The sequence below is a fragment of the Mustela putorius genome, unplaced genomic scaffold (assembly GCF_011764305.1).
Source record: "Mustela putorius furo isolate JIRA1106 unplaced genomic scaffold, ASM1176430v1.1 tig00003853_pilon_pilon_pilon, whole genome shotgun sequence".
Classification (NCBI taxonomy): domain Eukaryota; kingdom Metazoa; phylum Chordata; class Mammalia; order Carnivora; family Mustelidae; genus Mustela; species Mustela putorius.
This window is the reverse complement of record NW_025422005.1, coordinates 20,984,166-21,010,258: the sequence shown is the minus strand read 5'-3', so window position 1 is coordinate 21,010,258 and position 26,093 is coordinate 20,984,166. Positions and strand designations below refer to the sequence as shown.

Genomic DNA, 26,093 nt, shown 5'->3' with positions numbered 1-26,093 from the left:
TTAGGATAAATCCAGACTTTCCACATAGGTACTAGAGATACTTGTGTGTGCATACTTACAGAAGGAAATTAAGGACAAACAGGTGGGCCAGGTACACAGATAGCACAATAATGTCCTCAAACAAGGGCTTATTAAAGCTAGGCTTGTCCTCCGAGCCTTTTGGTCTAGGTGTTGCTGGTTCCATCACATCCTACCACACACAGCCACCAAACCTAAAAGCGAACTTGTTGGGTGAAGGGGTGCTTGAAATGGAGGGTCCACATTGCCCCCACTTGGCACGTAGCATGACCCCAGAGAACCTTTTAAGGATGCAGGGTCACCTGAGATGGCCCCCTGGGTTGTGTAAATCCTACGATCCACTTTAATAACCCCAAACTCTGATCTCCCAAGAGTGGGTAACATCCCTACCTGGAAGACATTTCAAAGACCTTTCAAACCTCGCTCAATGGCCCTGTGGCTCCAAAGGCTGATGGGCAAAGGAAGGCAGTGGTGGTGCAGGAATGGTCATCATCTCAAGAGTTGATTACTAAAACCTTTACAAAACATTTCCAAAAAGGTAAAAGTTCTTCCAGCACTTCTGTTAAAAAAGGAGTCTCTCTCCATCACAGTCTGTGTCAGCGGCTCCTCTGTCCCAACTATATCATGGCAGGGATCTCCGAGGATACGGTGTCCAGGGGCTGCCAGTGACAGTCCATCAAGGCGTCATATAGCTCCTCACTCTGCTCCATGAACTCCTTGTTGGCCTCCACCACGTCCAACTGTGGCATGGGGTCTGCAAGAGAAACCAGGGTTGGGTTCAGAGCACCAGAAGCACACAGAGCCATGGACTCTTCCCTCTCCCAGCTTCCCCTGGGAAGTTCCCTGTTCTCTGTGTCAGAGCCCCTCAGGGCCTCTAGGGGCTCATACCCACTGCCTTGCAGGGTTTCTTTAAGGATAAAAGTGGAGTTACTTAGAAAACATCATGCACAGCACTCCAGTCATATTGGCTGTTTCTCCACCTCCCTAGAATTCATGTGCCCGGCATCAATTTTGGGTTACAGAAATCTGAACAAAATGATTAAGTTCAGAGCACTAGGTCTTCGAAGGGAACATTATGTAGCAGTGAAGATCTGCCTCAGCTGCATACAGCTTGGTTGGATCTCACAAATGGTGTGTGAACAATTTACCACGATGAGTACCAAGTCTGTAGAGAATTGCTGAATCACTATATTGCACACTGAAGCTAATATAACAATTATATACCAGAATTGAATTTAAAACGCTGAGTATTGAATGAAAAAAGACAGTACATATAACTGCACTGTATGAAGCTAAAAAAACAGGCAATGCTAATATTATTTAAAAATGCATATCTAGAAAGGAATGCATATCTAGAAAGCAATTACCACAAAAGACAGTAATTTTTCCTCGCTGGGCCATGGATTTTGAATGGGGGAAGGAAAGCTTCTGGAGGCGGGCAATGTTCTACTTGATCTGAATAAAGGTCTCATGAGCAACTGCTTTATAATTACTTAATAAACTATAGACTTGTTTGACATACTTTTATGTATACATTACACTTCACAGTAAAAGAAGTTTGAGAAAACTCCTTAATCACTATGATTGGTAACACTGTACTTTTCCTTGTAGTCTTGTGTTGGTCTAAGATGTACACACACAGGCGCCTGGGTGGCTCAGTGGGTTAAGCCTCTGCCTTCAGCTCAGGTCATGATCCCAGCGTCCTGGGATGGAGCTCCACGTCAGGATGGGAAGCCTGCTTCCCCCTCTCCCCACTCCCCTCTGCTTGTGTTCCCTCTCTGGCTGTCTCTCTCTGTCAAATCTTTAAAAAATAAACTACACACACACAAACACACCCATTCATTAAAACACTTATTTTACAATTAGAGAAATTAGAGAGGACCTAAGGAAATAGATCTCCCAGGACTTGGACTGGAACACAACATTGCTTGAGATCGTAATGCTCCCCAAATTGATCTACAGATTCAATGTACTGCCTTTCAAAATTAGCTGCCTTGTTTTGCAGAAATCGAGAAGCTGATCATAAAGTGTAGATGGAAATGCAAAGGATTCAGAATAGCAAAAACAATCTTGAAAAAGCACAAAGTTCAAGGACTTGCCCATTTCAAAACTTAGCACAAAGCGACAGTAATAAAAACTGTGGCAGTGGCCTAAGAACAGACCTAGAGATAATGGAATAAGATTTTAAGAAAAAGAAAAAAAAAAATGGATGGCTGGGTGGCTCAGTCAGTTAAGCATCTACCTTCGGCTCACGTCATGATCCTCGGGTCCTGGGATCCAGTCCCGCATCCGGCCCCTTGCTCGTCAAGAAGCCTGCTTCTCCCTTCGCCTGCTCTACCTCTGTAAGCTCTCCCTGCTTGTGCTCTCTCTGACAAATAAATAAATCTTAAAAAAAAAAAAAAAAAAGGACTTAAGAGCCCAAGCCCATCATCTAACTTAATAGTAACTTCGTTTTTAACAAGGGTGCCAGACAATTCAATGGTAAAGAACGGGTTTTCAACAAACTGCTGGGACGACTGGATGACCGCAGGAAAAGAATAACGCTAGACTCTTCACACTTCACACAGAATTAACTAAACAGGGATCAAAGACCTAAAGGTAAGAGCTGGAACTTTTTTTTCTTTTTTTAAAGATTTACACAGCGAGAGAGGAAACACAAGCAGGGGGAGTGGGAGAGGGAGAAGCAGGCTTCCCACTGAGCAGGGAGCGTGGCTGGGGGCTGGATCCCAGGAGACAAAGGCAGACACTGAATGATTGAGCCACCCAGGTGTCCCTGAAACTGTAAATCTGAGAAGGAAACAGATATAAACAAGCAGTGCCTTTTAGATAAGATACCATTTAAGCACAAACAAAAGAAAAAAATAAATAGGACTTCACAGAAATTAACTTTTGTGCTTCAAAGGACATTATCAAGAAAGTGGAGAGGTAATTCATGAGATGGCCCAATTTTAAGTCATACGTCTGATAAGGGAATGGTATCCAGAACAGAAAAAAGAAACTTTCTTTTTTTTTTTTTTTTAAAGATTTTATTTATTCACTTGACAGAAATCATGAGTAGGCAGAGAGGCAGGCAGAGAGAGAGGAGGAAGCAGGCTCCCTGCGGAGCAGAGAGCCCGATGTGGGGCTCGATCCCAGGACCCTGGGATCATGACCTGAGCCGAAGGCAGAGGCTTTAACCCACTGAGCCACCCAGGCGCCCCAGAAAAAAGAAACTTTCATAATGAAAAAATAAAAAAGACAACCCAATTTTAAAATGGACAGAGAACTTGAAAAGTCGTATCTCCAAAGATCTGCACAAAATAGCCAATAAGCATCAACATCCATTAGCCATCAGGAAAGTGGGTATCATAACCACAATGGGATCCCGCTTGAGACCCACCAGGATGGCTGTAACGAAGTAGAATAACCACCACTCGTGAGGATGTGAACCCTGTACGCTGATGGTGGGAACAGAAAGTGCAGCCCATTCAGAAAAGTCTAGCAGTTCCTCCAGTGGTTAAAGAGTCTGCCATTGGATCTAGCAATTCCATTTTGAGATAGAATAATGAAAACTTCTATGTCCACATAAAAACTTACGCATGAACGCTCATAAGTAATATATCCGTAATACTGAAAGTGGAAACAACCCAAACGTCTATCACCAAAATGGATATCCACCCAACGGAATACTGCTCGGCCATAAAAAAGAATGACGTGCTGACACCTGCTACAACGCTATGCGTCAGTGAACGCAGCCATTCACAAAGGACCGCAGGTTATACACAATTCCATTTATTTAAAATAGCCTGGGACGCCTGGCTGGCTCAGTTGGTAATGCATGCAACTTGACTCTTAATCTCAGGGTAGTGAGTTCAAGCCCCACACTGGGCAAGGAGCCAACTTTAAGAGCCTGAATAGGTAAATCCAAAGAGAGAGAAAGTAGATGAGTGGTTGTCAGGGGCGAGAGGGGGCTGGCATACAGTGAATGCTGCTGGCTGCAGGAATCAGGTGTAATGGGTGCACAATTATGTGACCACTCTAAAGACTATTGGATTGTATGCACACTTTTTAAAAAAGATTTATTTATTTATTTGACAAAGCTCACCAAGTAGGCAGAAAGGCAGGCGGAGAGAGAGGAGGAAGTAGGCTTCCAACTGGGCAGGGAGCCCGATGTGGGGCTCAATCCCAGGACCCTGGGATCATGACCTGAGCCGAAGGCAGAGGTTTTAACCCACGGAGCCACCCAGGTGCCCCTGTATGTACACTTTAAAAGGATGAAATCTGAAAATAATTTTTTAAAAAAGTGAAATCTATTATGTAGGTTATATCCCAAAAAACAAAGCCCTAACTGGGATTTTACTACATATTTTATATCTGGCTCTCTTTTACTGAAAGCATTTCCCTATGTCAATACTCTTAGACATGATTGAAAAAAAAAAAAAGACTACCATTTGTTTAACAAATTCTCTACAGGTATTTATCTGTACCAATGATTATCATTTGGGGATAAGATCTTTCATGTAAAATTACAGATCCAAAGGATATAAACATCATAAAAACTAACTTTTTAAGTGTGTCTGTCTGTATCTGTATCCATCTATATTTTTTTTTCTTAAAGATTTTATTTTAAAGTAATCTCTACACCCAAGGTAGGGCTCAAACTCATAGCCCTGAGACCAAGAGTAGCATGCTGCACTGACTGAGCCAGCCAGATCCCCCAAGAAACACAGTATATTTGAATTTAAATTTGATTATTAATAGCATGATGGTTAAAGTTTAACATGTCAACTCAGCTATGCTATAGTGCCCTGCTTGGTCAGATGCAGTCTAGGTGTTGCTGTGAAGGTATTATCTATAGATGCGATTAATATCTGCAACGGGCTGATTTTGAGAATATCCTTAGGGGGACAAACGTAAGAGACTCTTAATCTCACAAAACAGGATTGGCGGGGGGAGAGGGGAGGGAGAGGGTGGTTGGGTTATGGACATTGGGGAAGGTATGTGCTGTGAAGTGTGTAAGCCTGGTGATTCACAGACCTGTATCCCTGGGGCTAATAATACATTATATGTTAATAAAAAATTAAAAAAAAAAAAAGGTATATCCTTGGGGAGGGGTGCTTGGGTAGCTCAGTCAGTTAAGTGTCTGCCTTTGGCTCACGTCACCATCTCAGGGTCCCGGCATAGAGCCCCAAGTCAGGGTCCTGGATCAGCAGGGAGCCTGCTTCTCTCTCTCCCAGTCCCTGACTTGTTCTATCTCAAATAAATAAAATCTTAAAAAAAAAAAAATCCTTGGAGCACCTGGGTGGAGCCTGCTTAAGATTCTCTCTCTCTGTCTGCCTCTCCCTCCCCCATGCTGGAGCATACTCTCTCAATAAATAAATAATCCTCAATAATGTCAGTGGGTCTCATCTAGTCAACTAAAAATCTTTAAAAAGGCTTAAATGTAGTTGAGATTTCCCAAAGGAATTCTGCCTCAAGACTGTGACATAGAAATCCTGCTTGAGTTTTTAGCTTGCAGGCCTGCCTTACACATTTATACATAATATATCCTACTGGTGATATAGTATAAATTACCTTTTGTACAAATAGCATGTGTAAACCTTTTTTTTCCTGTCATTTACTAGCATGTGTATTTCTTTTGTAAATTATTTCAAACTTTCTCACTACTTTTAAGAATCTGTTTCCTTTTCCAAACCAGTGCTAATCTTTTCACGTTAAGTCCTATGCCTCTTCCTAGAAAAAGAAGGATCTTTCTCTTAGAATCTTATTTATTTTTTTTAAGATTTTATTTATTTATTTATTTAAAAGATTTTATTCATTTATTTGAGAGAGAAAGAGAGAGAGCATGAGAGGAGAAAGGTCAGTGGGAAAAGCAGACTCCCTGCTGAGCAGGGAGCCCTATGTGGGACTCGATCCCAGGACTCCAGGATCATGACCTGAGCTGAAGGCAGTTGCCCAACCAACTGAGCCACCCAGGCGCCCCAAGATTGATTTTAGTTATTTGACAGAGAGAGACAGTGCGAGAGGGAACACAAGCAGGGGGGAGACGGAGAAGGAGAAGCAGGCCTCCTGCTGAGCAGGGAGCCTGATGCAGGGCTTGATCCCAGGGTCCTGGGACGGAGACGTGAGCCAAAGCCAGACACTTAACTGACTGAGCCACCCAGGTGCCCCTTCCTCTTAGAATTTTAATCTAAATTACAAGGTTTGAGCATTTACAGAGGCTCCCTACGGAATCTTAAAGAAAGCATGAATGTCCTGGTTTCTCCACTCAGTGTAGGCAACAGCTTATAGAAGCAGTTCAGTAGAGAGCTCGATCAAGGTCAGCCATTTGTGTGAACCAAAGCCTGTGGATGTGTGTACAATACACTCAGTGTAGGCAACAGCTTACAGAAGCAGTTCAGTAAAGAGCTCGATCAAGGTCAGCCATTTGTGTGAACCAAAGCCTGTGGATGTGTGTACAATAGAGCATCCTTCCTCACTCTGAAGACAGGGCCTGAGCCATGGCTCATTGAAAGATCCCTGCTGTGCTCCTCTGGGTGGGTATTAGGTTGAACCAGGAGGCAGTGTAAGTCAGCAGTAAAAAGCATTTAATCTGGAGCAAGACTGCAGGGGTTCTAAGAATGACTCCATCTCTTGCTACTATGTTGAAACTTACAATATCATTGACCTTGAACAAGTAATTTGACCCCCTTACCTTGGTTTTTTATCCTATAAAACCAGAATAAATTGTGGTACTTAGCTCAACACAGTTGTGAAGGTTAAATACATTAACAGATGTAAAATGCTTAGAACAGGGCCTGCACATAGTACAACCTCAGTTAACTATTAGCTATTATCAACTCCCTAAGCCTCAGTTTTCTTTTCTGTAGACTGGGGATTATAACGGCACCAACCCACCATCATAGTGTTGAAAGGTAGCAGGACCTGGCGCAAAATATGTCTGGTATTATTATATTAATGGGTTGATGGATGAGAAAGAGACTGGAAAAGGAGTTATACACAGATATTATACTCAGGTTAATATTCTCTTAAAAAAAAAAAAAAAGGGGGTGGGGGGGGTAAAAAAAAAAAAAAAAGAAAGGACAGTATTCCCTGGAGGGACCAGTCAGAGACTGAGTAAAGTCAGGGCCTCCAGGCCTGACTTAGCCCCTAACTCACTGGGTGAGCCTCAACAGAGCACTTGGGTGGCCAGGTCCCCATGTGTCAGCTAGAGCCCGTGTTCTGCCTAGTTCACCCCCAAGGTCACTGCTGTTAGATTAGATGACAGCATGTACGTACAAGTGCTTTCTTATTTTTTTTACTTTTACTTTTTGTTTATTTTATTAATTTTTATTTTTTTGAAGAGAACACGTGCTGAGAGCCTGTGGGGTGGGAGGCGGTGGGGAGTAGGGGTAAAGGGAGAATCTTAAGCAGGCTCCAGCGTGGAGCCTGACAGGACACGGGGCTTGATCTCATGACCCTGGGGTTATGACCTGAGCCAAAAGCAAGAGTTGGTCGCCTAAGTGACTGAGCCACCCAGCTACCAAAGTGCCCCAAGATTTTATTTTTTAGGTAATCTCTATACCCATCATGGGGCCCGAACTCATAAGCCCAAGATCAAGAGTACATGCTCCACTGCTGAGCCAGCGGCGCCCATACATTTTACTTCTTTAAAACTTAACATCTAATCAGAAACATGAACATTTTCAAACCTTAAAAATCCTTTAAGTATTAATATCACATTTGAAAAATCATTTATTTGAAAGTTAGCAATTCCTTCAGTTTAATTTTCCTTTTTCCTGTGTTAAATTCCATAAAAATTACACAAATACTTAATAATGGCTATTACTATGTAGCTGATTGGGGTGATTTTTAGTTTCTTCATAATATGTTACTGTATTTTCCAAATTTTCAATCATACCTATTACTTGAGAATGAGAAAAAAAATGTAGTTGAAAATATACAGGAAAAAGTTAAAATGAGATAAAAAATGAATTTTACAAACTATCAAACAAACATAAGGCAGCAGTGTCACTGGAGACCTACACGTGGGGGTTGAATGTCCCAGGTGTAGGAGTGACCAGCTCTCTCCCCGCTGAGCTGCTTCTGGGCTCTCTGGGGCTGCACGCACACTGGGGAGCCACACACCCCTTCTCACCATAATTACGCGCCCAGTAGCTCTGCCACTAGAAGGCAAGTTCCTCCCCAGCAGAATCCGCCCCGCATTCCTCAGTACAGTGGCTGCCTCAGAGCAGTCACCTGAGAGAGGACAGGGGGAATGAGTGAACAAACTTCTTTCTTACCTTCCAAGGCGTCATCCCCGACTTCTTCATATGTCTGCCAAGAGACCAAAGAAAGGGTGAGAAGCAGCGTTAACTCCTGGCGGAGACGAGGAGGCCTCGCTGTTAGCAAATAAGAGGCTTCATCTTTCCCCATTTTTGTCTGAAGCCTAAGCTCACCACTCCCTGGGCCGGGGCTGAGCCACGGTTACCTGCATGGTGCTCTGCGTGTAGCCGTACTGGGGGTAGCTGTAGCTGTAGCTGCCTGTGTTCTGGTCATAGCCCCACTGGGCGTAGTAGTTCTGGTACTGCTGGTAATACTGGTTGTAGCTGTAACTGTACATCTGACTGTACTCCACTGGCTTCACACGGCTCCTTAGACGGAGACAGAATCAAAAATGAATACAGGCCAACATTGCCATAGCACTTACTGCGTGCCAGGGGGTATTCAAGTGGCTTTATGCAGATTAACCCACTCAATCCCCACAACAAACCTATGCAAGAACAATACATGTATTCCTATTTTACAGATGAGGAAACGGAGGTCCAGACAGGTCACCTAATTTGTCCAAAGCCCCACAGAGATTCAAACTCCAGCAGTCTGGCTCCAGAACCCAGGCTTTATGCCAGGAGTTTTTGTTGTTGATGTTTTTGAAGATTTTATTTATTTATTTGACAGACAGAGATCACAAGTAGGCAGAGAGGCAGGCAGAGAGAGAGGAGGAAGCAGGCTCCCCGTGGAGCACAGAGCCCAATGTGGGGCTCTATCCCAGGACCCTGGAATCATGACCTGACCTAAAGGCAGAGGCTTTAACCCACTGAGCCACCCAGGGGCCCCATGCCAGGTGGCGGGGGGACAGGGACGGAGATGACACGTGTTTTTCTGCCAGCCACAAAAGCTCAAGTGAACACTGCCTGGAAAATCTGGATTTAGGATGATCCAAGAAGCATTTCAAACTGTAGAATGTCTAATCACCTCTTTCCCACACAAAAAGAAGTGCTCCAGTAGCCTTACCATCATCACTGCAGTCACAGCTACGGTTTACGGAGTAGGTACTCAGGACTTGGGCCCACTGTTTTTCAGATACAGGTCCCTATTTTAAGTCCTGCACAACCCTATGACAGAGTTACTGATTATTGTTCCCATTACACAGATGAGAATAATGAGACTCTAAAAGGTTAAGTGACCCACTCAAGTCTACACCTAGGACTAGAGCCAAATTTAACTCCAAGACCACACTCTGAACACCAGACCACGACACACAATATTTGCCCTGACAGATGCAAGACACCTTGTGAAGCTCCTAAATCCTGCAGTCACCAGTCAGGCCTGAGGCCCAGGCTCAGTGGATAGCTTTTTTGTCTGGCTGGCATGGCTACCCCAGCCACTGCTAACCAAAGACAGAATGTCAGGCCTGCAAAGGATCCGTTGCTTTCAAAAAATACACAAAACCATATATGTATGGGGCATGACCAGCGGCCCTAGAAAAGAGTGATCAAAAGAAAACATGGCGGTGTGCTTCTAGAGGCCTCATACTTCAAAGAGCCAGACTCCCAAGTGCAGCCGAATGCACAGGAGGCAGAGGCTTACACCACGCCAGCTGGCCAGTAAGCACAACTGTAACGGTCACATGGCGTGGGACATGCCTGTGTCCTCAGGACTGGTGTATGCTATCTCCAGAGTGAAGCCAGAAAGGAAACCAAGTCATAAGCAGGAGCTGAACCACCACAGCAATGCCTGTCACAGGAACCACAAATTCTTAAAGTCTGAATGAGCTCTTCCCAAAGTTCCTTTGGAGTTTAGTGCCTGTGTGGTGAGCAGGATTTGGCCAGAGCAGTGAGACACTCCACGTCTGACCGCCTTAGCACCACCTCCTGATGGGTGGCTAGATGAAGTCCAATGGCAGAAACTCCCTCCCCTGGCCCAGTGCAAGGCTGGAAACTGCTAATGGTCTCGTCCATGACTACTCCGCCATGTCCCCAAGGACTCTGCCACCCTCCTGATACATTCATGGAATTGAAGAAGTCTCTCAGCCTGGGTCTGTACATTTCTGTTGTTTCTCTGTACTCAGCTCTTGCAGATAAACTCTCAAAGGGACCTCTTACTGCCCTTAACTCCTAGTGCTTGATGGCGCTGCCCTAGACACAGGCACCCAATTCTGACAAGGATCAACCGAGAAATGGAACAGAACACGACCTCCTTGCAGAAGGGCTTCTCCTTCTCTTGTTTACAGCTACAACTCCGATGTCCAGGCCAGGGCCCGGAGAGCTGTAAGGGCTCAGTCGCCGACTGAATAAATGCTAACACATCAGAAACCACCAACACCATCAACACCAGAAGAACACAGGACAGAGCACACGCTCCGGATACCTGCAGCTGCCAAACGCTGTGAGGGGGACTGTCCAGCTACACGGGAAGGGGAATGTGTCTATGAAGAGAACTTGGGGGGGGGGGGGTGGGGAGATTGAGACTATAATCAAAAATAAAGAAATCAATCTACCACATGTAAACTGATCCACACTGAGTGTGTATTTGTATCTGCGTATCATAGATGTCTATAGAGAAGCTTAGAAGTCAGAAATCATAGTCACTTTAGGGTAATGAGGAAACCTCTTTTAAATATTTTCTGATATTTTTATAGAGTTTATTACTATTTTTTTTTTTAAGTTTATTTGAGAGAGTGTGAGAGAGCAAACAAGCAGGGGGAGGAGCAGAGGGAGAAGCAGGCTTCCTGCTGACCAGGGAGCCTGACGGGGGCTCGATCCCAGGATCCCAAGATCATGACCTGAGTGGAAGGCAGACACCTAACTGACTGAGGGCACCCAGGTGCCCCTCTAGAGTAGAGTTTAGAACAAGTAACAGTTTGGGAGGGGTGGAACCACTCAGGCTGATCTTCCAGGTATTAAACACAGTTAAACAGCAAAGAACCTCCAAAGCTTTTGCTGCTTTGAAAAACCTAGCTCCCTGGAAGTTCCGCCCTCAGAATGTAGTCACTCTTCTACCCCTGGCATGGAGTCTATCTGCCTCGGCACTGTGGACCCGGGCGCGCGGCAGGCAGGTGCCGTGTGGGGCCATCCTGTACAGGACGGCATGCTCACAGCTCTCCCGTCTCCACTCACGGGATGCCCACCCCACCTCCTCACCCAAGCTGTGACAACCAAGATTATCTCCAGGTGTTGCCAATGTCCCCTGTGGGATAAAACTGTCCCTAGTTGAGAACCACTGCTTTGGTTAAAGGTTAGAAGATTCTGTGCAGACAACAGCTGTCTTCTGAGTGAGAGACTTTGGAGCCGTAAGGGAAGGAGGGCTTTCTGACTGGCATGGCAGGTAGGATGATATATGCAATATTCTGTAGTGTTTGGATCTTTAACTCTTAGTCATTCCCAACCGTTAGCCATTCCCACAGCTAAAATAGGGTGTTTTTTGTTTTGTTTTGTTTTGACTTCTGCTCAATTCTTATTCATTCTGTGGTTAAATTTCTAACAGTGATACTACCGGGCAAAGAGCAGGAACATTAAGTACGCAGGACATGCTGCTTTCCCAGGGCTGCTACCGGCAACGTCTGAATGAATCTGCCCTCGCAGGTCGTCGCTCTGCCCCAGCCACAAGCTTCTGGAGGCGCCGGGTCAGGCTCATTCATCTGCAGCACGCAGCACAGGGCCCGGCAAGCAGCAGGCCTCCCTCCACCGCACCCCGCTCCCCCAGCAGGCAGAAGCTCCGATTATCAACAAGCAGAGAAGGAGCATGGGTGGGGGTGAGGGGCAGCAGTCCAGAGGGCGGCCAGCTCCCTGCCCGTGCAGGACTCACGCTTTGGGGATTGCCACACTCAGCCGCACAGGTTTTGATCCCAGGCCAACTGCTCCCTGGCACTCGGTCAGAGCTCGCTTCTGTTCCAGTTCATCTGTGAATTTCACAAAACCATAGCCCCTGCAGAAAACAAAAGCACATTCCCTATTTAGATCACAAATGTGATGAAAGATAGAGTCAAAGAATTGAAGAGGGGGTGAGCCTATCCAGCTCTGTAGGAAGGGATGAGGTCCCCAACCATAGAGGTAGGCTGCAGAGCAAGGTGAAACTCTGGCCCAGAAGGAGCCCGAATCCGGAGGAATCTCCTCTAACCCTTCACTGATGGGGCTCCTTGCCAGTGGCTTCCCTCCCAATCTACTGGAAATCCTCTTACCACCATCATCATTATGGTAGCGGTGGTGGGAATAACAGCTGTGGTTCACTGAGCAAATATTTACGTCTGCCCTGTACAGCAGGTATCGCGTTAGGCAACAGGGGCTCAGCAGTCACAAGCAGACAAGGTTCTTGCTCTGCTGAACTCATATATTTTTTAAGATTTTATTTGAGAGAGAGAACACGTACACACAAGAGTGGGGGAGGCACAGAAGGGGAAGGAAAGGAAGAAGGAAAGAATCTCAACCAGACTTTGCATTGAGCCCAGAGCACCACGTGGAGCTTGATCCCATGACCCTGAGATCTTGACCTGAACCAAACCAAGAGTCTACTGAAACCAAGAGTCAGACGCCTAACCGACTGAGCCACCCACGTACCCCAGGACTCATATTCTACTTGGGAATGAATACTGGTTATTTCATGAACCCTTATTATTTCCTAGGCACTGAGCTAAGCATTTCCCCAGGATTATCTAATCAAACTGCCCCACGATTCGATAATGGTAGTGTCCCTATTTTACTGAGGAGGAAACCAAGTTCCAAGGGATTCAATAACTTGCCCAGCATCATTGCAGAAGCAGGATTCAAACCCAGGTCTGGGGCTTATAACTGAAGCTTGTGCTTGTAACTATTACTCTGATCAAAAATAAGCCTTTCTTGGGTTTTTTTTTTTTTTTACCTTTGAAGTAACAATAATAGATAAAATGACAAGCACCTATCAAGCATATCCTACAACTTTATTTATAGTATTTCATGTCACTGGCAGGTCAGGCCTGGGAGCAAACCCTCTTAATCAGCATCTGTTGTCCTGAGGAAATTGGGTGAGAGACTGGGCCAGTCTGGGAGTCAGGCTGCACAGAACAGTCTGGCTCCAGAGCCCGGGCTCTTCCCTACTGTGCTACATGGCCTCGCTCTATCAGCCCCATCTCTGAGACAAATGCTGGAACACGGTGGCCATCAGTCATAGGTAAGGCCTTACTTCGACACGCCCGTCTGGTCCAAAACCACCTTGCCTCCCCGACAGGAGGGGTAGACTTTGACGAAGAATTCATACAGCATGCCATCATCCACATCTGGGGTCAGGTCCCCCACAAAGAGGGAGTACTCAGGGCTGAGAGGAGAGAACAAGATTCAGAGACAGACACCAAAAGCTTTGTTCTAACAAGCTCTTTTGGCCCATTCTAGGTAAACCTCTCCTGGGTCTTCATGGGGAACAGCACATCTGATGGGTCCTTAGTTAGGTCCTAATTTGTGGTGCCTGGCAGTCCTGGCAGAGAGTTATGGAAGCAGCCCTGTTCTGGGGGCCTCATCCACTGAACAAAGCCTGTCTGGCTTCAAAGTATAGGAGTACAGGTTGGGGGGCCTGGTCAGAGGTGCTCAAAAGAGAAACCTACACACACTGTATTTGCTGCCAATATTTTTGTAAGTAATCGCTATGTCCAATGTGGGGCTCGAACTCATGACGTTAAGATCAAGAGTCACATGCCCTACCTACTAAGCCAGCCAGGAGCCCCTCACTGCAATTTTTAATTCAAGTGGTGAAAATGGAGAATGAGAACTGGCCCTTATCTCCTAAGACTGAAAGCAGGGCTAAAATGAAATCTGCCAACTTTTAGAACATGGGTCAGCAAACTTTTTCTATAGAAGGCCAGATAGTAAAAATTTTAAGCTTGGTGAGGCACCTATGGTTTCTATTGCTTTTTCTGTTTTCATAATCCTTTGAAAGCGTAAAAACCATTTTTAGCTCATGGATGATGTAAATCAGGTCACATTTTGTCAACCTCTGTTCTAGAAAAACTAGTTAAAAATAAATCAAACAAGCATACTCATAATTTTCTTAGTTCAAGTATGATACATATTTCTTGTTTAAATCAGAATACACAAAAAGACAAAAACAAAATTACCAGTAACCCAACCACTCGAAGGTAATTACTACGAACACTGTTATATATTTTTGTCTTTTTTCTTTGGCTTCTTTGCGGGTGTTTTGTCTTTTCAAGATTTTATTTGTCAGAGACAGAGAGAGAAGAGAAAGTGAGCACACAAGCAGGGGGAGCAGCAGGCAGAGAGCAAAGCAGGCTCCCCACTGAGCAAGGAGCCCAATGTGGGACTCAATCCCAGGATCCTGGGATCATGACCTGAAACGAAGGCAGACGCTTAACCAACTGAGCCACCTTGTTTTTCTTTTTTAAAGTAGGCTCCACCCCCAGGGTTGAGTCCAGTGAAGGGCTCAAACTCATAACCATCAGATCATGACCTGAGCTGAGATCAAGAGCCGGACACCTAACTGAGCCACCCAGGCACCCCTGGCTTCTCTTTCTGAATTTACAAAACTTGGGTATGACTACCTCATTTTGTTTTTAGCATTTTTTTCACTTTTAACATATTACCAACTTCCTGACCTGTCATCATTTTCTGCAAAATGACTTATACATGGATACACAGTACTCCAATTAATGAACATATTGTCATTTAAGCCACTTCTCCGTTACTAGGATTATTTGGGTTTTTCCCCAATTTCCCCCATTCTACGTAATATTTCAACAAATACTTCTGAGGCTAATCTTTGGACACGTCCATGTAGAATGACAGGGTCAGTGGGTACAAATCTTTTTAAAGCTCTCGCTACATTGTTTTAAAGCTTCTGAAGAGCACCCTGAAACAATCAATTTATGTCACTACAGCAGGTCAGCTCTTACTGAACACAACATCAATACTGCGGGTACTAAGAGGGTGGAAGGCTGGGGGCAGGACCAAATAAAGACAAGACACAGGTCTTGACAAGGACACTGGGCAGGTCCACCAGCGGGGAAGGGGAGGAAGTCATCCTTCAGGAGGAAGGCAGAGTGGACCAAACTAGGCTCCCCAACCTCCTCTTTGGTGGTGATCAGCACAGTGATGCATCTTGTCTCCATCTAGACACTTGCTGGGGCCTGAAGCTACCCTGGGGCTACCCTGCACTTACCTGTTATCCGGTTGTTTCCCATAAGTGGCGTAGTTTAGTTTAAAACGTTTTGCCTAGAAATTTAAAAACAAACAAACTAAAACAGAGAAAGGTGTTTCAAGAGTCAAACAATATTTGAAAAAAACTGAAATGAATTACCTTGGCCAAAACATCTCCCCCTCTCTAAGCCTCAGCTTTCTCTCCTGTATAAAGTGAGGGGGTTGCACGGATGACCGCTAAGGGCACTGCCAGCTCCATGGTTCTACGAGCCCAGGTGTGCCAGCTTGGTGCGGCCGTAAGCTAAGTAACTGTGGGAAGAGCAGAATGTAACTCTCTTGCACTGTGTCCTCACTGCGGCCAGCCTGTTCTAGCTTCTCAATCAGGCAAGCTAGAGCTTCAAGTCTTCCGTGAAGGGAGGCGGTGGTGCAGAGTGCAAAGGGCCTGGATTTTAGAGGCAAACCAATCTTCAGTTTGCCTCCTGCCTCTGCTACTTACTACCTGTGCTGCCTCGAACAAGTCATTCCACTTCCCTGGACTTCGGTTTCCTGGGCTGTCAAAGATAACAATGCCCACTGTGCAGGGTTGTTATAGAATTAAATAGAGTACGTATACAGTAGGGCTTCAATAAATGATAGTTATCGATGACAATAAAAATGGAAACATCATCATTATCCAAGTGTCCTTACAGGTGTGGCTCCTGGCAGGGGTTTCCCATTAATTTTATGCAAACACTTCTCAGCTGTGGCCAAATCTGCAAATTCTACAAAACAGTAGCCAGCTGGGATTCTGGAAAGAAAGCAAACAAGAGAAAGAGAATGGTTACAGATGGGATTCCCAGATGAGACTGAGCCCTGGCCTGAGGGGAGGGAAAAAATGTTTTCCTAATCAGAGCCCAAACTGTTTTTATTCCTTGCCAGATTCTAGTTCAGAACTAACTGCCAGTCCCAGACTCATTTGATAAACATTCATTTATGCACTGTACCACCTTTGAAGTACTTTTGCCAAAAATATTTTTTTAAGATTAGAGAGAGAGAAAACGTGTGCCTGGGCAGGCACAGGCACAGGCACCTGCACACGCAGGGGGAGGAGCAGAGAGAGGGAGAGCAGCAGACTCCCTGCTGAGCACCGAGCCTGACTGACTGCAGGACACTGTCCCACAACCCTGAGATCATAACCTGAGCTGAAATCAAGACTCAGACACTTAATCTACTGAATCTCCCAGGCGCCCCTCAAAATATTTAATACAATCCAATCAAACTCTCAGATCTAATGTTCAGTTTATAGGGAACGTAAGGGACAGAACAAGTAAAACACCACCACAAGGGAGCAAATAAAACCAGATTCCAGAATGTAGGACCTTAGTTTTACCTCTTTAAAAAGTCAGTGCTATGAGAAGAGGTAAGAGGTGAGCTTTTCTACACTTAAAACTGATGATCCTTTTGTAGTTCGTAACTGTGATGACTGAGTGTTCATACTGTTGTGACACGTACCTCCCTTAAACTCTGTTACAACCTTAGCACACAACCTGTTTGACATGAAATTAAAAAGAAAGAGAGAGACATAAAAAAAAAAGCTTTAAAAGATATTCTGGGGGCGCCTGGGTGGCACAGTTGGGTAAGCACCCAACTCTTGGTTTGGACTCAGGACATGATCTCAGGGTACTGAGTCCCTGGTGGGGCTCCCTGCTTGGTGGGGAGCCTGCTTTTCCCTCTGCCCCTCCCCACTGCATATACTCACACTCTATCTCCCTCTCTCAAATAAATAAATAAATAAAATCTTAAAAAAAAAAAAAAAGAATATTCACATTACTGTGTAACCACGGACTGCATTCTTAAGCCCTGTACTCTGTTGCACATTATTTTCCACAGGTCTTATCTTTTTCCCTTATTTTCTTGGGTCTTAGTTTTGTTTTGTTTTTAAGATTTTATTTATTTATTTGACAGACAGAAATCACAAGCAGGCAGAGAGGCAGGCAGAGAGCGGAAGGAAAGCAGGCTCCCCACTAAGCAGAGAGCCCAATGCGGGGCTCAATCCCAGGACTTTGGGACCATGACCTGAGCCAAAGGCAGAGGTTTTACCCCACTGAGCCACCCAGGCGCCCCGGGTCTTAGTTTTTAAATTTGCATTTATTTATTTTACAGTATTCTTATAGGCCACTTCAAAGTCTGTCAAATGAGGCAAGACATAAATGTGATGTGTCTGTAAGTACCACCAAAAGAACAGCCAGAATTTAGTAATCATGGATAGGAAAAGATAGTTCTAAATCTGATTTCAATAAAGCAGAAAGTATTACAGAATGTGTTTTCATACCAGTAGCTGATTATCTAGGGTTTTCTGTTTACAAGAGCAAAAAGAAGAACAATATTTAGGCTAGTATGATCTACCTTTACCTAGTAAAGGACACCTGTTCCTAGAATACAGTGCAAATAAAAAGCAAGTGGAGGGACATTGTGGGGAAGTGCGGGGGGAATGTAGGCACCAATGCTAAAGAGGAGGGAGCAGCAGAGCCCTGGCCTCTCAGCAAAGGCTGGGAAGCTGCTGGCTCTCCCTGAGTGTAGCTAGTACAGGTTCTTCATCCCTGCTCTGGGCTGCAGCTCCCAGACCTCAGGATGAAAACTTGAGGGCCCTGTGGACTAGTGCATGTAGGGGGGTTCTCCCTGAGAAACATTCCACAGATGGGCACAGGGTCTTTTCTGAGACTATTCATCAGACCTGAAGGCTCACAGTCAAGGTGTGTTAATGGCCTCTTGTAGCAGGACCTAGGGAGACCCTCTGTGGTCTACTCTCACCATATTTTCTACCAGGCTGTGTAATTGCTTCTCCTTTTCCACCTGTCCCCTGTCAGGTCCTGGGGACCTGCCTCCCAGGAGCCAGGCAGAGACAGGCAATGAATTCTCTATGCCGGCCTCAGAGTCACTGAAAACTTCTGCTTCATTTGATACAGAAACACCTACCGAGACAGGCCAGCGGAAAGACCTGTCCTTGCCAACTGTAGAGAACAGGCATGGAACCACGTTTATTTCTGTAGGACCTATATCATATGCTCCTGTCTAGAGTGTTCTGTTGTTAGTTTGGAGAAGTTGGTTCCTAGCGATCACCTGGCATGGTGCTGGTTTTTCCACAGTCCCTTCCTCATCCACACTGCATACCTGTGTATCAATGGCCTCGTGGCTACCTTGGTCTTTTCTCATTTCATAAAATGGTTGAAAGACAAAAAAAAAAAAAAAAAAACCCGAAACAAAACAATCCAACAGTTTCTAGGTATGAAGCTGCCTTGGCCCCTCCAGCCAACCTAGTAGTCTTTTAAGTTTTAGCAAGCACCCTTAACCCACACGACTGATGAACTAAACCTTTGTACATTTATAGATCCTGCATTCTTTCCTAGAGAGAACACAGCACTTCTCCATGTCACCAGGCTCTCTTGCACCACCCGGGGCACCAAGAAACCAAACCCTCTTGCACAACGCCCCTCCTACCCCCTCACCAAGGAACCAGACCCCACTGCAACACCTCCAAGCACTATGATAACATCTGTCGCCGGCACCATAGAGACTGCATGTAGTCACAAGTTGTCACAGACCGCGGCACTCCCTTAACTGATTAACCGCCCAAATCACTTTAAAAACTCCTGGGCCAGGAGAAACCTTGGAGTTGGCTTTTGGACAAGAGTCCACCTTCTCCCTAAGTAGCCGGCTGGCTTCCTGAATAAACCTCATATTCCTTTCCCATCAAAACTCATCTCTTGTGGGGGTGGGGGCATGCAAGGGGAAAATTACTCCTGTCTAGAATACTGGCCTTTTCTGCCAAAGGCAGCCACACCTGGGTTTCAGAAACAGGTACTGGATTCCGAATACACAAAGTACCTGTCAACCAACCAGCCAGAACTGACCACACCCACTTCATCTCTCCCATATGTATTTTTCAACCATTTGACGTTTTAGCAGCTGCTTTAGTAGAGTACTGGCAGAGCAGCTGCTCAGTACACACTGCCAAACTGATAAGAGAATCCTTCTTTTTCTAACTAGACCCCTTAAGGGAAGGAAGAATGGGGAGGCAATATAGCACCACTATCTCCAAATATTCTCTGCATTTTGTTTTGTTTACATATTGTGCTGCCCCTCGGAACAATTTGTTACTTAAACTGTAACCCGGGGAGGATTTTACTAGTTGCCAAGCACATTTAGATATGGCCTTAAAAAATACTGATACTGACAACAGGTCTTTGGGGAGATGGACGATGTACAACCGTGAAGCTGGGCAGCTGGGGATGCCCGGCTTGCTCAGGGCGGAAGGCCGCCCCTTCACCGAAGCCGGGCAGCCGGGAACGCCTGGCCCGCCCAGGGCGGAACACCGCCTGCTTCAGGGAAGCCGAGCACCCGAGCACCCGAGAACGCCCGGTCAGCTCAGGGTGGAACGAAAACCGCCTGCTTCCCTTTTTCTTTGTCGCTCCTTTCTCTTCCCAGAAGTGCTCGTTGTTAGTTAGATGAGTCCTTTGAATGTGCTTGGTTAACTAGAAACCTTACCCTCCTCCTTGCCTGCCTGCAAGACGTGACTAACGTTTGACCTTCATCAATCCTTCTGTTGGCTATTGTTTTCTCTCGAATAAAAAGTGAGACTGTGGAGTTGCTCGTGGCAGCAGTCCTTTTCGACTGTTGTCCCCTGCTCCCAGTCTTTTGCAGCTGACTTGTTTGTGCCTAATTCTTCTCTCGTCACCGACTGGAAGCAGCAACATATTTACTGTTTTGCTTCCCCATGAGAACGTCATAAACTCCATGAGAGGAGGAACTATGCCCGGTTTGTTTCAGCCACATATCCCGGGAACCTTGAACAACAGCACACAGTACTCTTCCATAAATAAGTGAATGACATGAGTTAAGGGCACTCATGACTATAAGAACAGATCTGAGTCCTGGCTTGTCATTTCATAGCTCTGCAAACTTTAAGACAGTTATGAAGCTTCCTAATAACAGTACTTAACAGTACTTAGACTTCTTTGTATTTAAGAAATGATTTTAGGGATGCCTAGCTGGCTCAGTCCATGGAGCTTGCAACTCTTGATTTTGGGGTTGTAAGGTTTGTTTTAAACATTTTATTTATTTGACATGGCGGGGGGAGAAGGGGAGAAATGAGCAAGTGCAAGCAGAGGGAGCAGCAGGCAGAGGGAGAAGCAGGCTCCCCGCTGAGCAAGGAGCCGGATGTAGGGCTCGATCCCAGGACCTCGGGGATCAACCGAGCATAAACTACTGAGCCACCCAGGTGCCCCAATGGGGTTATAAGTTTGAGCCCCCATCAGGTATGGAGATTACTTAAAAATAAAATCCTTGGGGCGCCTGGGTGGCTCAGTGGGTTAAAGCCTCTGCCTTTGGCTCAGGTCATGATCCCAGGTCATGATCCCTAGGATGGAGCCCAGAGTCGGGCTCTCTGCTCGGCAGGGAGTCTGCTTCCCTTCCTCTCTGCCTGCCTGCCTCTCTGCCTACGTGTGATCTCTGTCAAATAAATAAATAAAATCTTTAAAAATAAATAAATAAATAAATAATTTTTTTTTTTTTAAAGATTTTATTTATTTATTTGACAGAGAGAGCTCACAAGTAGACAGAGAGGCAGGCAGAGAAAGAGAGGGAAGCAGGCAGGCTCCCCGCTGAGCAGAGAGCCCGATGCGGGACTCAATTCCAGGACCCCGAGATCATGACCCGAGCTGAAGGCAGCGGCTTAACCCACTGAGCCACCCAGGCGCCCCAAATAAATAATTTTTTAAAATATTTTTTTAATGATTTATTTATTGGGGCACCTGGGTGACTCAGTCGGTTAAGCATCTGGCTCAGGTCATGAGCTCAGTGTTGTACAATCAAGCTCTGCATAGGATAAATAAATATAAAAAAAACAGAATTTTTTCCTAAAGAATTTATTTATTGATGACAGAGAGAGAGTGGGAGAGGGAACAAAGCAGAGGGAGCTGGAAAGGGAGAAGCAGGCTTCCTGCTGAGCCAGGAGTCCCAGGATACTGGGATCATGACCTGAGCTGAAGGCAGACACTTACCAACTGAGCCACCCAGGTGCCCCTAAAAAAATAGAATCTCAGAAAATCATTTCTATTTTTCACTTTTTCAAAGAGAGAGAGCAAGCGAGAACATGAGCAGGAGGAGGGGCAGAGGAAGAGGGAGAACCAGACTCCTGGCTAAGCAGAAAGCCCACTTCCCAAGACCCTGACTGAGATCAAGACCTCACCTGAAAGCAGACGCTTAACTGATGGAACCCTGTGCCCTGGGAGAGAATCTTAAGCAGGCTCCACACCCAACGCAAAGTCCCACTTCAGGCCTGACCTCAGGACCTTGAAATCATGACGTGAACCAAAATCAAGAGCCCAGGTTTATGACTGAACCACCCAGGTGCCCTCTCTACCTCCCCCCCACAAATGACTCTGAAGTGCTTACTACCTAGTAGATCATAATCTGTTTATATTTATTGAGCATATGACATATGCCAGACTGCTCTAAATGCTGAATGTAAACTAACCATTTAATCATCACCATAACTCTATGAGGTAGATGGTGTTATCATCTCCATTTTCATAGTCACAGTGACATGGAAATGGAGAGGTTTAGTATTTGCCCAAGGTCACACAGTAGACCTAGATTTTTCAGTCTGACTCCCCAAAGTCCAGTCCTTAAGCAATGTGCTATACTCCCTCTCAGTAAGCCCCCAAATGTTATACGTTTATAACATTGTATTAACTACTACTATTCGGGGTGAGAAGCCCTGACTTTTCGATGTTTACATTCTCGAGAATGACACTGGCCGCACGGTTTATTAAAGAACTGAGAAGCTGGAAGGAGAAAAATGTACCCAGTCAGGCGGTTTCGGATAATTTTGACGCTCATCACAGTCTCCCCCATAGTGGCAAAGGCTCTGGAGATGAAATTCTCATCCATGTAGGGCTCCAGCTGCGTAAATACAAGAGCAGAGGATTAAGGCCAGCGTCCAAGCTCATTCCCGGTTCCAGAGCCCACCCAGGGCCGGCTACACGCTGTTGGTGGGGGCGAGGCTGAGGGGAGTAGAGACTTTCATCCACATAGTGGCCTGAATCCCACCTCCCACGTTTTCAATCCTTTAAACTACCCCTTCAAACTTGGTCCCTTTCGGGAGCCTCCTCCCTGGATCTAGGAACCCTATCCCTCCAGTCCGAGAGCCACAGCGTCCTTCAGTCCTTGGGATTCCTGCCGTTCTAAACCCGCAAAGAGCCTCCCTTTCCCTTCCAAGAACGCAGGCGGAAGGCCAGGAACCTCCATCCTCAGACTCGGTCCCCTTCACCTAAATTCTGGGACCCGCCTGTGTCACCTAAAGAACTCCTTTCCCCATTCACTTCCACCCTTCTGGGAGTCGAAGGCCCCTCCCCTTCAGGCTTTTCCTGCCCCCCGTGACACTAAGGTTCGTCCTCCTCAGACCCGAGCAGCCGCCCTCACTCACGTCGCCCATCCACAGACTGGCCGCCATGCCTGCAGCCCGGCCCAGAGTGTGCGCGCGCGGAGGAGGCCAGCGCCGGCGCCAGAGTTGGGCACCGGAACCGCCAGGGAGCATGCGCCTCCGACGCCTTCTGCGCACGCTCCGAACCTCAGCGCCCAGGGTTGCGCCGGGATTCGCTGCTCCGGGTTTTCCCGACGACCCGGCTGACAGGGCGCGGAGCTCCTGGACTCCGGAGGGCTGCGACGAGGCGGAGTCTGCTGGCTGGGGCGGAGCAGGTACTAAGCCGGCGCTCGGGTTGCTCGGGAAACTGGTTTTCTCGCGTTTCTTTCTGACCATGTATTCAAACACACGTACTTTTTTAAGATTATAGAACTTGGGGCGCCTGGGTAACTCGGTCGGTTAAGCGTCTGCCTTTGGCTTTGGTCATGATCCCAGCGTCCTGGAATCGAGCCCCATGGCGGGCTACCTGCTTGCCCCCTGCCTCTGTTCCTCTTCCTGCTCTCGTGCTCACTGGCTCTCGATCTATCTCAAATAAATAAAATCTTAAATAAAATAAAATTGGGGGCGCCTGGGTGGCTCAGTGGGTTAAAGCCTCTGCCTTCGGCTCAGGTCATGATCCCGCGGTCCTGGGATCAAGCCCCACTTCGGGCTCTCTGCTCGGCAGGGAGCCTGCTTCCCTCTCTCTCTCTGCCTGCCTCTCTGCCTACTTGTGATTTCTGTCAAATAAAATTTTTTAAAAAATAAAATAAAATTATAAAACCAGTTATGCTCACTGTAAAAAACAAAAACAACAATAAAACCCAACAAACCTGCAAATAGTCCCCGTTGGGAGCCAGGGCGATCCAGTTCCACTGCGTGACCTTAGGCAAAGCACAGGTCTGCCCTGGCCACCCCCTGACCCTGTTTCCCAGTTTGCAAGACATGAGATTGTTGTTGAAGTTAGATGGGATTCTTCTATCATTCCTGTATATAACCCTGGAGTGGAAAGAGGGGGCGGAGGGCTCCAGGGAGTGTAAATTGACACAACCCTGTCATCTCAACCAAATAATCCCAAATCTCATCACTCTACCTTTTGGAGTCCAGTATCCACTACCGTAACCCAAAGCGCCAGCTCTTAACTTGTCCCAGAACAATGACCTGTCCGTAGAAGGCCTTCAGTGAACACTTATTACAATGACTAGATAATCCCGACAGTTTAACTCTCCTAGTCCGGGAGCGTCTAAGGCAAAACCTCACCCTGGCGCCCATTTCTTAGAATGGGGAGCTTCTGTAAGTGATCAACTCTAACAGTGAAGTTCACCCCAAGTGCTGTAAGATCCCTTTCTGGGCTGATAAGCCACTAGGCCTTTCTTTACCAGTTTATACCTCCTAAATTCAGGGCCTTAGGCCCCCAAGTGAAGTGCTTACGCGTCTGAAAACTTGAGATCCAGCCACTAGCTGCCACATTTCCAGGTTTATCCTTTTTACAGCAATAAGTAGCAAGTATAGCGGCTGGGAGGTTTGGCTATCAATCCCAGCCCCCTCTCACTAATTATTTTGGCAAGTTACTTAGCCTGAGACTAATATGGATAACAGCCATGCTACCACATTGGGTGTTGTGCAGAGAAGATGAGAAGTTGGGAAAGTACTTGGCCCCATGCCTGGCATCCAGTAAATTCTCCAACATGGTATTTGGAGGCCTTCAAATTAGCGTGGAGAGAGCTGTTCCTTTAGTACTATTTGCCAGCCCCTCTGCTGTGCTCTTTGCTTACTACAAGTGGAAGACTTTTAAATCTTTGTTTCTTTTTAATTCAGAGTGTAAACTTCATGAGACGGATTGTTGTGTTTTGTTTCTAATCAAATTCCTACAACAGTGTCTGAGATATGCTAGACACTGAGAAAATATTTGCCTATTTTATGAAAAGATAAACAGCAGTCCCTTACCCTATTGATCCCTACCCCCAGTTCCCACTCTCTTGAGGCAGTTTCCACATCTCCCTAGAATCTGCACATTTCTAAATAATGTACTTTCTCATTTGTAGTTTCAGGTATCTTAGCAACTGTCCTCCATTCATACATATATACTTCTCCATCTTCTGATTATAATTTCTCATAAAAAAGGAGCACCTGGCTGGCTCAGTCAGTAGAGCATCCCACTCTTGATCTTGGGAGTGAGGGGGTATGAGTTCAAGACCCCACTGGGCAAAAAATAAATAAATAAAACAAAATGACTGTCAAAGCCATATTGAACATTTACATTACAACTTTGTAAATATTTATAGCAGCGCCACATTGTGTTCTATTACATTTGTTTTGGGGTAATCAATCCAGGTTGGAAGAGGATGGGGGAAACCATAAAAGAGGGTATTTGATGTACTTGAACAAAAGGAAATTTACATTTAAGACATTGGCACTAACGAAAAACTACACATGTGAAAAACAAGGCAATTTTTAACTATAGGGAACAACAACAAAAATATACAATTGTCAGAATGGCAAGGAGTATATTATAGAGTACTATGTGACTGTTCTCATATATGTAAAGCACCTTCAGAGAGCTTTAGAACGCTTAAGTGCCATACAAGGAAAAGGAATTGAAGTTCGAGGCTCAGGTAGAGGCTGATTTAAATTCCAGCCTGGTTTGTGCATTTGGTAGGTAGCTTCTTGACCTTAAGCAAATCACAACTCTCAGGGACTGTTTCCCAAGGGACAAGTATGACGGTGCAGGGCAGATGTAAGGATTAAAAGAGCTATTATTGCATATAAAGTGTTCAGCACAATGCCTGGCTCATTTTAAGTTCTAACACAGAAGAGCTGTTACTAAGAACAGAGTATTTTCAACATGCTATCCTGTCAAATGGGAAAACTCCAGTAGGTCTAAACCAAATGGACTTTTTTTGGGAGGGGGTGAGGAGTAGCAGAGACACAAGTGCTTCTTTTCAAAGGAAATATTAGAATCAAAAGTGTGATGTCCCTTTTTTTTTTTTTTTTTTTTTTAAAGATTTTATTTATTAATTTGACAGAGAGAAATCACAAGTAGACAGAGAGGCAGCCAGAGAGAGAGAGAGAGGGAAGCAGGCTCTCTGCCGAGCAGAGAGCCCGATGCGGGACTCGATCCCAGGACTCTGAGATCATGACCTGAGCCGAAGGCAGCGGCTTAACCCACTGAGCCACCCAGGCGCCCCGTGTGATGTCCCTTTTAAGAAGTCAATTTCCAATCAGTATATTGCCTGTATTAAAACCAAAACTTCGGGGGGGAGAAAAAATCACAGAAT

The 26,093-nt window shown here is 45.8% G+C and overlaps 1 protein-coding gene and 1 non-coding gene across 6 annotated transcripts; one reads left to right on the top strand and one right to left on the bottom strand.

Annotated features, from left to right (window-relative positions):
- Positions 1-519: 519 nt before the first annotated feature.
- On the bottom strand, positions 520-22,976 carry LOC101680619 (tRNA selenocysteine 1 associated protein 1). 5 transcript variants are annotated; one of them, XM_045064058.1, is made up of 10 exons: positions 22,843-22,976; positions 22,222-22,319; positions 16,065-16,164; positions 15,400-15,452; positions 13,414-13,545; positions 12,064-12,183; positions 11,752-11,868; positions 8,468-8,630; positions 8,280-8,313; positions 520-772 (listed from the first exon to the last, which is right to left on the bottom strand). In XM_045064058.1, the coding sequence occupies exons 1-10, from the start codon at positions 22,951-22,953 to the stop codon at positions 636-638; spliced, it is 1,065 nt and encodes a 354-aa protein (XP_044919993.1). In that variant the 5' UTR covers positions 22,954-22,976; the 3' UTR covers positions 520-635. The 5 variants fall into 5 exon arrangements, with proteins under 5 accessions (XP_044919993.1, XP_004741070.2, XP_044919994.1 ...); XM_004741013.3 differs by lacking the exon at positions 11,752-11,868; XM_045064059.1 differs by lacking the exon at positions 13,414-13,545.
- Positions 16,812-16,913, top strand: LOC123387462. Its single transcript, XR_006601914.1, has one exon. It is a non-coding gene; the product is annotated as a small nucleolar RNA U13 (small nucleolar RNA).
- Positions 22,977-26,093: the final 3,117 nt, after the last annotated feature.